This window comes from Osmia bicornis, chromosome 8 (genome assembly GCF_907164935.1).
Source record: "Osmia bicornis bicornis chromosome 8, iOsmBic2.1, whole genome shotgun sequence".
NCBI classification, from domain to species: domain Eukaryota; kingdom Metazoa; phylum Arthropoda; class Insecta; order Hymenoptera; family Megachilidae; genus Osmia; species Osmia bicornis.
Genome location: NC_060223.1, coordinates 4,792,336 through 4,803,767, shown reverse-complemented (window position 1 = coordinate 4,803,767; position 11,432 = coordinate 4,792,336). Strand labels below are relative to the sequence as shown.

The following is an 11,432-nucleotide window of genomic DNA, read 5'->3' as shown; positions in this document are numbered from 1 at the left end:
ATTAATAATTTATGGAGAATTATTACATGTCCCATGACAAAATCAAACTTTTCAATTAATAAAATATTACTACAAGCAACTGTGTTAAATTTTACAAATATTCACCCACTGACACTATACTTGAAAGCAATCCTATGAATACTATTTTCCACCCTCAAAGACACAAAGCACAAATCAAGCAAACAGGCATAATTGAAAAGTCCTGCAAATCTCCTTAACTTAAAAACACCTAGCCGAGCGTTGGATGGAGGAAAGGTTAACGTGCGAGGGTAGGGGTACACACGTGGAAGAAGAGGATGGTACGCACGTGGAACGAAGGCAGCCGAGGGAGAGGAGAAAAAAAAAAGAGTACGAAGAAAAAGGCCGGCCCATGGTGGAGTGGGGTCGGATGGTACGTAGTCAGTGAGTAAGGGGTGAGAGTGGGTGATAGTAGGTGGTAGATCTCTAGTTAGCCAAGACACATTGACAAGGCATCGTGCCAGCATGGCAGCAGCATGCTGTGCTGTGTCCGAGGACTTCTTCTTCTTTTTGTCACCTCAAGATTGACATTCGTACTTCATCATTCTCAGACTGGACTCTGCTGGTGAACTTTTGCTTCAGTGAACCATTCCTTGGATTTTTCTTATTTCTCTTCGGTGTTCCTTTGTGAAGAACAGTGTTCAAGGTGCAATTATGTCTTCAAGGTGCTTCAAAGTCAGACTGAAACCAGTGTTGTGAGAAGAAGAATACTTCAGAGATGACTGAGAAGAGAATCAAGGATCTGTACAAGAATAGGAAGAAATAAAACAGTGCTGATGATATTGTATGATAGTTGAAGTTCTAGTGTTGATTGAACATTGATGATGATGACTTTCCTGTGAATGATTGTGGAAGTTTGGTAATCTTCTTCAACTGGATCATTTTAACATTGCTGGATGTTATAATTCTTGTTTTCAAGTGACCAAAAGTAGTTTGTTCAGGGTGCATCTTTGTGGAATGATATGTTTTAGAACGGTGGGACTAATTCTTGGATAGATGATCATTTTCAGTCATTGAAGATGGAGAACCGAATCACGTGGGAAGATGCACATGGTTTTCAGGCTATGAATGAAAGTATCTGGCAGATTTTCTGCAGAAGCCTTTAGAGGAAACCGGCAGGTCTTCCAAGCCATAAAGGTACTTCTATACGCTCAGGTCCATATGTACGTGCATTTTCCTTTCACCCATTCATAAAAACTCATTCATGAAATTCTCAGATTTTTTTATAATTTTTCCTATATTTTTTTTTATTCGAGATCATACGATTTTATGGGCGTAGCTTTAAACTGTTTATTATTCCATGGGAATTTCTGTGAAGCTGATAATGTTTCAGTAGAGCAGATTTTTTATCATTTTCCTGTGTTTTTTATTTTTGAACACAGCTTATAAATGTTTGTAGCACCGTTGTAGTATCATTTATATTGAAGTTGATTTTACTGAAGCATATTTGTAATATTAACGCGTTGAATGGCGCAGTGAAAGTGGCCAAGTATAGTATGGCACAATTTAATAAGAAATATTTTGTTAAATATTGCTTTCTGTTATGATTTCGGTTGCATTAAATATGTGGCACCGGTCATCGGTGACCCCATGAGAGTCAACACATTAAGTATTAAATATAGACCCTCAATTTCTTCAAATAACACTTACATATATTTGTTAATTGAATCTTTCGCTTGATTATCACAGTGAAACAAAAATAATTGAATGTTATTAAAGCTGTTAAGAGTTAATTTTCTGTTTTAAACAATAAGTATAATTTCAATGGTATTCAGAAATTTCTCTTCTTTCATTGTTTTAATAATTTGACTAATCGTGAATTCAAATGTTTTACCTTTTTATCATATTTCCTTTCCAATCGCAAATTGTACCCAAGAATACTTTTTACCAATGTTAATATTACATACTAATTTTTAATAATTATATGAGGGTATGTTGAATAACCGAAGCGTTTATTAATTCGATGTGGAATTTTAACTTAAAACTAGTTAAATCTTCAATTTACCCTCCTATATTATTAATCCTAACTCTCTAAATTCCCTTTCCTTTGTTTAATTATTCAATTCAACATTAATATTAAAAACAACCCCCTCTGAAAAGTTACATTACTCTCTATATTAAAATAAATTCTTAAACCCCTTCAAAATCAAGTATCTCAAATTATTTATCAATTTTTCCTTTCATATAAGAAACATCAACCATAAAATATATTAAAATATATTTCTATAATCCATCAGAGAAAAATTACTTACACAATCCACCACAAGTTCTTCTCTAAACTTATCCACTGTCCCAGAAAAAGAGTGGCAGCATCAAAAGCGAGTTTCTAAGAACAACGTACACTGATAATTAAGTTCGTTTGAAAATATATGGCAAAAAGATATTGATAAAGAAGTCGGTGGCATACTCACGGAGCAATGTGCGGTTGCTAGGGCGACCAGAGGGGCTGGACCACATCTCTACAGAGAGGAGGCAATCCATCCGTGTATTTTGTCGAGAGGCGGGGAAAGGGGGTGTCTCTAAGGGCGGCTGCGACCAGAAATTTCGCAGAGATGGAGTTTCTGCAGAATCATCACACGGTGAACACCTCCGAACCGCCGTACACCCTCGGCACAGGTGAGCCAGTGTTCCTGTTGATGAAAAAAACATTAATTAGTTGAATTGTGCAAAAAATGAATTATCCCATTGAGAGATACTGATTTCAACTTGGAGCATAACTGTGATCTTTGGTTTGTTAGATAACTTGATATTTGTGAAAGAATTTATATAGTGAAGTTAATTATGCTATTAGAGTTTTCATATGAAGATATTTTACTTTCATCTCAATTCTGTGCACTTTGAATTTTAAAACATCAAATGACAAATTTTTACAGTGAATACTCTAATATTTCTCTATGGATAATTAATATTTGAGAGTCCAAATTATATTCATTAATGCTTTAAAGTTCACGTATACTCTCAGATATACTTTGATGCAAAACTATCAAACTATTAAATATAAGAAATATCTTGACTATCAAAACACCTGTAAGACCTCTTATCCTATTTCATTTTTTTTAAATATCCTCTTGAATATCATAGGTTCGGTGGGAAGCATCGAGGCCACCATACCTTCCGGCCTTTGTACCGGGCCTCTTGGAGTGTTATCCAACGAAGACACCCTAACAGATAATCAAAACGAAGAAACTCTGGGTGCTCTGCAGGGCACCCTTCGTCTGCAGGATCTGCAGAACTCGCCGGAGGATATCGGTGCCGATCAAACACAACAGATCCAAAATTCGGGACAAAATCAAGTGGTCAGCGAGTTTGGGGCCAGTTTCTGGGTGGACGACATGGCTGGCTTTCCATTGCCACCCTTGGATTTGGACCCTTTACCTCCTGGCCTCTTCAGTCCCTGCTCTGGAACCTACAAGTGAGTCGTAGACAAAGTTTCCTTGTGCTCTTCATTTTCCTTTTTGTTTAAAATAAAATAAATCTATTATCTATCATTTCTGCTTTGAACGAATTTTTATTTTCAAATTTATATTTAATTAATTTTCTGTGCAGAATATAAGTGTTTTAATCTGAACACATTTTTTAAATTATCTGTGCTATTTTTAATAATTTTGATTATTTTTATAATTTCATATGTAGCCTATATTCGACGAATAATAATTTAATATTGTTTTACCAAAATGTAAAGTGTTAAGCGTTTGGTTTAACTAATATACGATCCAACGTACACTCGTCTGACCAATGTCTGGCCGTACTACTTGCTAGTAGTCACAATGCCCTCAAGTCTTATATTTATCAATTAATTTTCACAGTGCAGTTCTATCAAATACCAAGGCGTTTTATTTGAAGTATTATAGTTGGTTATAAAATTATTAAAACAAGTATGAAGGCGTTAAAAAGAAAATATAAAAATATTTAAGTTCTAAAGAAGAATGCAACAAAGTTTAATTTAAACGCGTTAAAAATTGAATTTTTTAAATGTAGTAATTTTAACGCTGTATTCGATGTACCTTGTAATTTTTAAGTGTCCTTGCAGTTGGGGTTGCACCAGAGGCGAATGCGCCCCGAGGACGGGGAACGGTAACGGAGAAGGTGTCGCGGATGTTTTACTATCCTTGAAACATGCGGTGGTTCATCCCGGAAGTCCTACAGGCGGATATTATTCCACCGGAGGATCGGGTCATCATTACTCGCAGGATTACACGCAAAATCTTGGTCCACCTGTACCACCCACCCACTACACCTCCACCCCAGCCATGTCCGTGAACGTTTCCATGAACATGACGATGAATATGAACATGCATTCGGGGTAGGTTTATCTTTATCTCATTTTACTTTCATTAACAGATAAAATACACAGCATTTCCAGTTACATATGGTTTGAACCTAACCTTACATACAAAAAAATGAACAGCTTACAAAAGAAATTACTGTTCATATAGAACAGCTTACAAAAGAAATTACAAAATTCCTCTTCAACAAGAAAACAACCCCTCGCCATTTTATTCGTCGAAGAGGGTGCGCATGCCGTGGGGTATTATTCAGAAATTTGTCCATGTGTGCGTAGGTACGAGCAGAGCTATTCGTCGGCCTGGGGCGTGGAACCCCTTTTAAGTCCCGCCCAGCAGTATAATCCCGTAGAGCAGCAGACGAGGGTGAATCAACCCCCGGCCAATAGCCTGATCGGCACCAGCACCCATCCTCATTCTCATCCCCCGACGCACGGCCATTCCAGGCTACAGCTGTCGAGTGAGCATGCGCTATGCATAACCGCCTCCGGAAACCCGGTCACACCCGATGACAATGGCAGACCTAACCTCTGTAGAATATGCGGCAAATCGTACGCCAGACCCAGCACCCTCAAAACGCACCTCAGAACGCACTCTGGGGAGAAACCGTTTAGGTTAGTGACGTCTACCATTTGTACGTTCAATCGGTAATGTCGATTTCAACGATAAAGGATTAATTAAAATATGAAGATTGCATACGGTTATGCGCCACTTAACTGCGCATGCGCAACATTATGCCGTTTCTTTTCTTTTTTAAACAATAATACTACTTCAGCATTATATTCGGGTTGCGCCAGTTATTAAAATTAAATAAACGTTAATAAATATCCTTTCTTTTTAAGGTGTCATGCGTGCTCGAAGGCATTTAGTCAAGCAGCTAATTTAACCGCCCACGCGAGGACTCATTCTGGGGAAAAACCGTTTCGATGTCCCGTATGCGATCGAAGATTTTCACAAAGCAGTTCGGTAACCACACATATGAGAACGCATTCAGGGGAACGTCCATATAGGTGAGTTTTATTTCATTATATGGATTATTGAAATTACTTTTTGTAATCTATGATATTCGATCCAGCAGTTTAATACTTATAATGAAAATCCCCGCGAAAGCCAGTTTGATTTAAATTTTGATTTAACAGGTGGGGGGTGTTCCTCGTTATAAACACCCTTTTTATTTTAACATACAGAATTTAACTATTAAATAATTACAAAATAGAGTTACATTTAGTTCGCAATTAATCGATTTACCTTTTAACTGGTATCTTCTTTTCCAGATGTCGATTCTGCAAAAAAGCATTCTCGGACAGTTCCACCTTAACGAAACATCTTCGTATTCACTCCGGTGAGAAACCGTACCAATGCAAGCTGTGTCTATTAAGGTTCAGTCAAAGCGGTAACCTTAACAGGCATATGAGAGTCCACGGTGGCTCTCTAACGTGACACAGCTCAATATCGATTATCGATAACAATCGCGTTTTACCGCGATGCTGTCGAATACCTGTGATTCAACTTGGTTCGAGCTTACCTGAGTAAATGTAAAAAAATAAACTAATTGCGACGGTCGATACTCCTAGAACAGGGTGTTCTGCCTCCTGACTGATTCAAATACGCGGAAACGAAACACACGCTTTGTTATTCAAGGGCTTAACGACGTTTGGATATTTTTTTAAAACGATACACAAGACAAGTAATAATCACAATATGTGTTTGTATTTGGCATTAGGAACTCGTCGAGAATTCATTATAGTTATCATCTTCTTGAATCGGAACAGCGAATCGAAGGAAAATTAGAAAACGAATATATGAAACGCCATTTAATATATATATATATATATATATCTTAAAAAATGAATTCTGCCCTCGCAAATATTTCTCCTGATCATTTTCGTTCATCTGTGCGTTTACGAGAATCGTTACAAACGGGTCAGGATAGGTTAAGAAACAGGGTATCGCATATGTAGACCTAACAGCATCCACCACAGCACCGTTGATTATTGTACAAATATTGTATTTATTATAATTATTATTAATTATAATATTAATGTTGCTGTTTTCACCACCTTCAATTTTTCATTATGTGGCTTTTTCTTTGTCAGTTTGCTTTCTTTTGTAATTGTAAAATGAAGGTGTTTTGGCGCCATTTAAAAAAAAAAACGATCTCTCTCTTTCTATATATATAATATATATATATAATATTCATATGAGAACAACTGATTAAAAACGGATGAATGAATATGTGAGTTTCTGGTTGTTTCTTTTTTTCTTTTTTTTTTAGTTTTCTTGTAATCCCACAGCATCAGGACCCACATATTTTTCTCATAGGAAGAAGGGAGGAAAAGGAGGTTTCATGTTTTACTGGCTAGTTGGTAATCGAAGTGGGGTAGTAGATACTAGTTCATGAATCCTCATATTAATTTGCCTCTCTTCACAATTACAACTATATATATAAGAACAACTCTCTTGTCCTCTTCGTAGAATAGTGTCTCCTCTTCATTCGTCAAAATTCTCTCGCTCGCTCTCGTTCTCTCTTTATAATATAATAATGTATTTATAAGTAATAATATTTCTTGACAAAAAGAAAAAGAACGTATGTATAATGTTTCTACGTTATGTACCCAGTGTACAGCTGCTAGCGAAGACGAGTTGGCCTCCTCTTGTTACCTCTCTATATCGGAAGTCTTCTAAATAAGCATGCAGCTTCGTGGACCATCTCGTCCCGCTTCAGACATACCCTTGTCGTGTAAATTGTGTACGGTCACGTGCAACTTAGGCTTCTTTTAATTAAAGAAAAGCGAAGAGGGGAAAAATGTCCCGCCACTCGCCTTTGTTCTTTGTGTGCGAGGATAGGAGGTTATAGGTTAGGCTGCGACTACAGTGAAAACATTCTCTAACAAATAATGAAATAAACAAATTCTTAAGAGATTGGTTACATTGTATACATTCCGAAGAATATTACAAATCTATTCGTCAGAAGATTAGTGCGTTAGAAAATGTTTTCACTGTAACTGTAGTCTTAGGCTCTCCCTAGGGAATTTCTTGACTTCCCTAAGACCTAAGGCTAGTGGTGGGGGGTTCTCCCTCTACACTTATTCTTAATCATAGGAGGTCTACGTTGCACCGAGGTGTACGTAGCGTATTTCTATTTAAAAATGTATAATGTCATCTCTGTCACGCTGTGTACGTATTTTGTGATGCTTTGTTTTATTTCTTCTTTGAAATCTTTCTCTCTCTCTCGCTCTCGCTCTTTCTCGCTCGCTCCTACACATCGTGTGTCTCGTAGTATTATCGATCAAGTGTTGCTTAGATCAGTTGGAATGGTTTTTTTTTCATCCGCTTTGAAAGCTTCGAAGCAAAAGCTCGTATGAATGAATGTATGTACGTGTATACGTGTGTAATGTGTATGCGTGTATCCCAGAGGCATCGATGAATACCAAACGTTTCAGTCTATTTTTTTTCTTTCGAACGTGTTTTTTTTAAATATAACAAAAAAAAAAAGGAAAAGAAAACACTTTATCTGGCATATATCGACCGCTGAGAACAAAAAAATTAATTATCTATACATATCACTTTTTCTTTTCTTTCTTTCCCGCAATTTGCGTGTCTCTTAAAAAACACACGAGGTTCGACGCTTCACGATCGCACATCGGCTTCGAAAAATTGTATTTTTAAAAATCAGTGACCAACACCATTACGACCATCCATGAATTACGACGATAGCTCAACAGCCCTTGTTTGTATATTTTTTTCTCTCTCTCTCTAAATTCTGATAGATTCTCTCATAAAGCGAAATCATATAAAAAACCGAATAGATATGTGTGTCTCTAAAATAGATTTCTTCGTACTCTTAATTTCTTTTTTTTTTTCGTTTTATTTACTTATTATCATCGCTTTCAATAATTTTTCTCAAAAAATTGTCCATTTTTCCTTCTCTCTTAATCTTCTTCTTCCTCTTCTTCTTCTTCATCTTTTTTTTTTTTTCTTTAAATGATTTATCTTTCGATAATATATTCCAGTGTTCGTAACATCGCATTACTTTACTTAATACAATAATTAATCATATTATAATTATCAATTAATAAAACTTGTTTCTGTTCGTACTACCTTTCGCTCATATATCCGTTCTCTCTTTCTTACTTTCTCTCGCACTCACTTCCACCCCATTCGCAATCTCACACGTTCAAAAAGACTGCTAACCGATAAGTATATTTTCTCTGAAACAATAAGTGGTTTTTTGTCTCCTTGGAAACACAAAAATACTCTGTATCAAAACGCCACTTATCGATGTTACCTAGTTTATATATCGTTACGGATTTAAACCTCTCGATGAAGATGCTGCATTCATTTCTTTTCTTTTTTTTTTCGTTTCATCTTTTCTTTACGGAACGTTAAGGCATTCGTGAGTGTAACTTGAAAGAAGTACAAAAATACATGCCAACAAATCAAAGATGACACATTTTTTTTCAGTTTATTGAAGCAACTCGTTTTTCTTTTTTTTTTTCTCTCTCTTACTATACACCCGTGCATAACGATCTCGATCGATACCGATGAACGTCCCGGATGAATAGCATCCTCGAAAAGGAGAGAGAAGAAACATCCTGGTCAACAATCGCCTACGAGTCATACCATTCGAAAATATATATCTTTCATCCCACCTATCACTCCTTAATACACATAAAAATAAAAAAAAAACCCTAACATTCAATACAAAAGATCATATATATATATAGTTCCCTGTAACTCAAACAATCGCTTCTATATACACACTTTATTTTCATTACAAAATAGAAGAAAAATTTACAACCGGTAACTCGGTACCATATTTCGATCGTAACTGAGATTTATATAAAATTAGGTTCACCAAGAGTCTCTCTCTCTCCTTTCTCTCCGAGAACACAAGGATTTTTCTTTTACTTTTTTTCTCTCTCTCCTTCGACAGATACAATTTTATTCATCGGATCGATATAATTGAAATGAAACAAACCTTACTTTTTAATTATACACGAATATCGTAAGGCAATTGAAATGCGTCTACTCTGCATCGATAACGACGTTTGAAAATTACAATAAACCAGGCATTCGGTTGATGAAGTTCTAATCAGTACTACCAACACAGCGGTGGTGAAGTACCCTCCCCCCCTCCCCCACAACAACGCTTCGAGAATGCCCCAACGGATTACATACTTCCTCGGTTTTCCTTTTCACCTTTGTCCGCATTCATTTTTTTTTTTTCTCGTTTACCACAGATACGATAATATTTATTACTAAACTTCTCTGGTTTAATTTTTCTCGTTACCACTTTCGACATCAGGGTTTTCTTGGACTTTACGCAGCATTTTCATGATCACGGAGTAAAAACATAAAAATGTATATCAGTGAGCAACTACATTTTCATTTTAATAATAAACATACTAACACTGAGAGAATTACAACGTCCACGAAAGAAACAAAGTTTGTAAAAATTACTGAAGTTGCCAAATTATATATCTATAATTAATATATGCTCTTGGGAGTATGGTTCTTTTAGAAACAAAAAACTAAAGAGCATGCGCGAACCCAAATACAGTGTGGCGAAATAATGTATGACCTTGCGAGAAAAGACTATATCCATATTTTCTCATACTTCAAAATGAAATATGTAATTAATCGAACATATATATATATATATATACATATATGTAATATCCATATCGAACAGGGAGGTTTTTTTTTCATTTATTTATATCAGAAGATATTTATGAAATACTAAAAAGAAATTACAAAATGGAATTCTACGTTGAGAATAGAAAATAAAAAATAACATTCTGGAATTTGATTAACATTCCCTAGATTTCGTTAACCTATCAACTGGAAGAGAAATATCGTCAATGAAACATACACAGACATTTAGGCTAAATTCGTTTTTTCAACATACTTTTCAACTATACGTGCCAGATGTTACAATGTCACCCATATTTGATTTGTACTCTATGACTAGCCAATGTACTTCTCGATGCTGCAGGTTATCATAAAAGGAAGAACTGATCATGGGGCTCGAGGAACTAATTACCAATCGACCTTCGAAAAAAGAAAGAAAAGAAAGAATTAAACAAAAAAATAAGAAATAATCAACAACATCGTTTTGTATCGTTCAGTTTTGCGTCCTCTAAAGTCACGTGCGGTTAAGTATGAAGTGATTCTTCTTCTTCTTCTTTTTTATACAAAATTACGACACACAGAGAATTCTTACCCACCGTTTGTTATTTCCTCCGTTTAGCCACGACATTTCATAATCCGTCATCATTACTGCCCAACTGTATTTGGTTTGGTCACAATGTTTACATCAAATGCACTATTCGAGGAGTCCACCAAACGTAGACTCAAAAGCTCAGCATACATGCGCACACCATTCATACGAGGCATGCACACGATGCCGATGCAGGTAAAACACGTGTACGTTTAAGACAAAAAGAAAAAAAAAAAAATATGAAACACGTATTTTACAAGCACACAGCAATCATACAACTTCTTTCTTTCAAGCATTCGTTCAGCTCTCTCCGTTACTTCATCCTCTCTCTCTCTTTCTTTCTTTCTCTTCCCGCCTACCCCCCGTTCTCTCTTTCACTCTTTTTCTCTCAAGGATGGATTCCCTCGAGTTCCTCGGAAGCAGCGGACAGATTTTTGGGGCACATCGTGCACGACACACGTTAGTCAATCGGCCATTTGTCGTCGGAGGTCGTGTGTAAATGGCTAAGGGAAATTAGATCGGAGGGTGGTGCTGGAGTGGACGTCGGGGGTTCAAGGTCAACGAGGGCTCGGTGCAGGTGGGCTTGGCCGGGGGTCAGGCTCGCTCACTATGCTGTGTGGTATACCGGTTAATCCAGCAGTAGGAGGAGCTGAAGTAGGGCCTCCAGCCCCACCGCCGCCTACCGTTGGACCCGTAGGGCCTGTAGGACCCCCGGCGCCTGCACCGCCTGCAGAGGAGTTCGGTCCGCCACCACCCCCACCACCACCGCCGCCGACGACGGAATGCCCACCAGGAGGTGGGGGTGCAGAATCGTGAGGAGTCGTCGAATGCGCCTGTTGAACGGGCAGCCCCCCGGAAGAATAGTATCCGCCGTTGATCCCCTCAGGGTAGCTGCTGGAGAAAGCGAA

General features: G+C 37.2%; 2 protein-coding genes across 6 annotated transcripts in view; one reads left to right on the top strand and one right to left on the bottom strand.

Annotated features, from left to right (window-relative positions):
• On the top strand, positions 1-7,927 carry LOC114877075 (protein glass-like). The gene is made up of 7 exons (XM_029189205.2): positions 1-1,155; positions 2,451-2,634; positions 3,100-3,430; positions 4,049-4,321; positions 4,580-4,915; positions 5,144-5,311; positions 5,576-7,927. Exons 1-7 carry the CDS (start codon positions 1,087-1,089, stop codon positions 5,739-5,741), a joined length of 1,527 nt encoding a protein of 508 aa, XP_029045038.1. The 5' UTR covers positions 1-1,086; the 3' UTR covers positions 5,742-7,927.
• LOC114877076 (C-terminal-binding protein) overlaps positions 6,693-11,432 on the bottom strand; it is a 24,713-nt gene continuing 19,973 nt past the window's right edge. For 4 of the 5 annotated variants that reach the window (XM_029189206.2, XM_029189209.2, XM_029189207.2 and 1 more), the window contains exon 8: positions 6,693-11,418. In XM_029189206.2, coding sequence (XP_029045039.1) covers positions 11,082-11,418 — 337 coding nt within the window. In that variant the 3' untranslated portion in view covers positions 6,693-11,081. The remainder of the gene's footprint in view (positions 11,419-11,432) is intronic. The other variant, XR_006829587.1, reaches the window with a different exon arrangement.

Excerpts from the sequence above, each read along its gene's own strand:
- LOC114877075 (XM_029189205.2), top strand. The coding sequence starts at position 1,087 with ATGAAAGTATCTGGCAGATTTTCTGCAGAAGCCTTTAGAGGAAACCGG. Across the intron at positions 4,322-4,579 it reads AATATGAACATGCATTCGGG|GTACGAGCAGAGCTATTCGT; the intron begins GTAGGTTTATCT and ends ATGTGTGCGTAG. Across the intron at positions 4,916-5,143 it reads TCTGGGGAGAAACCGTTTAG|GTGTCATGCGTGCTCGAAGG; the intron begins GTTAGTGACGTC and ends TTTCTTTTTAAG.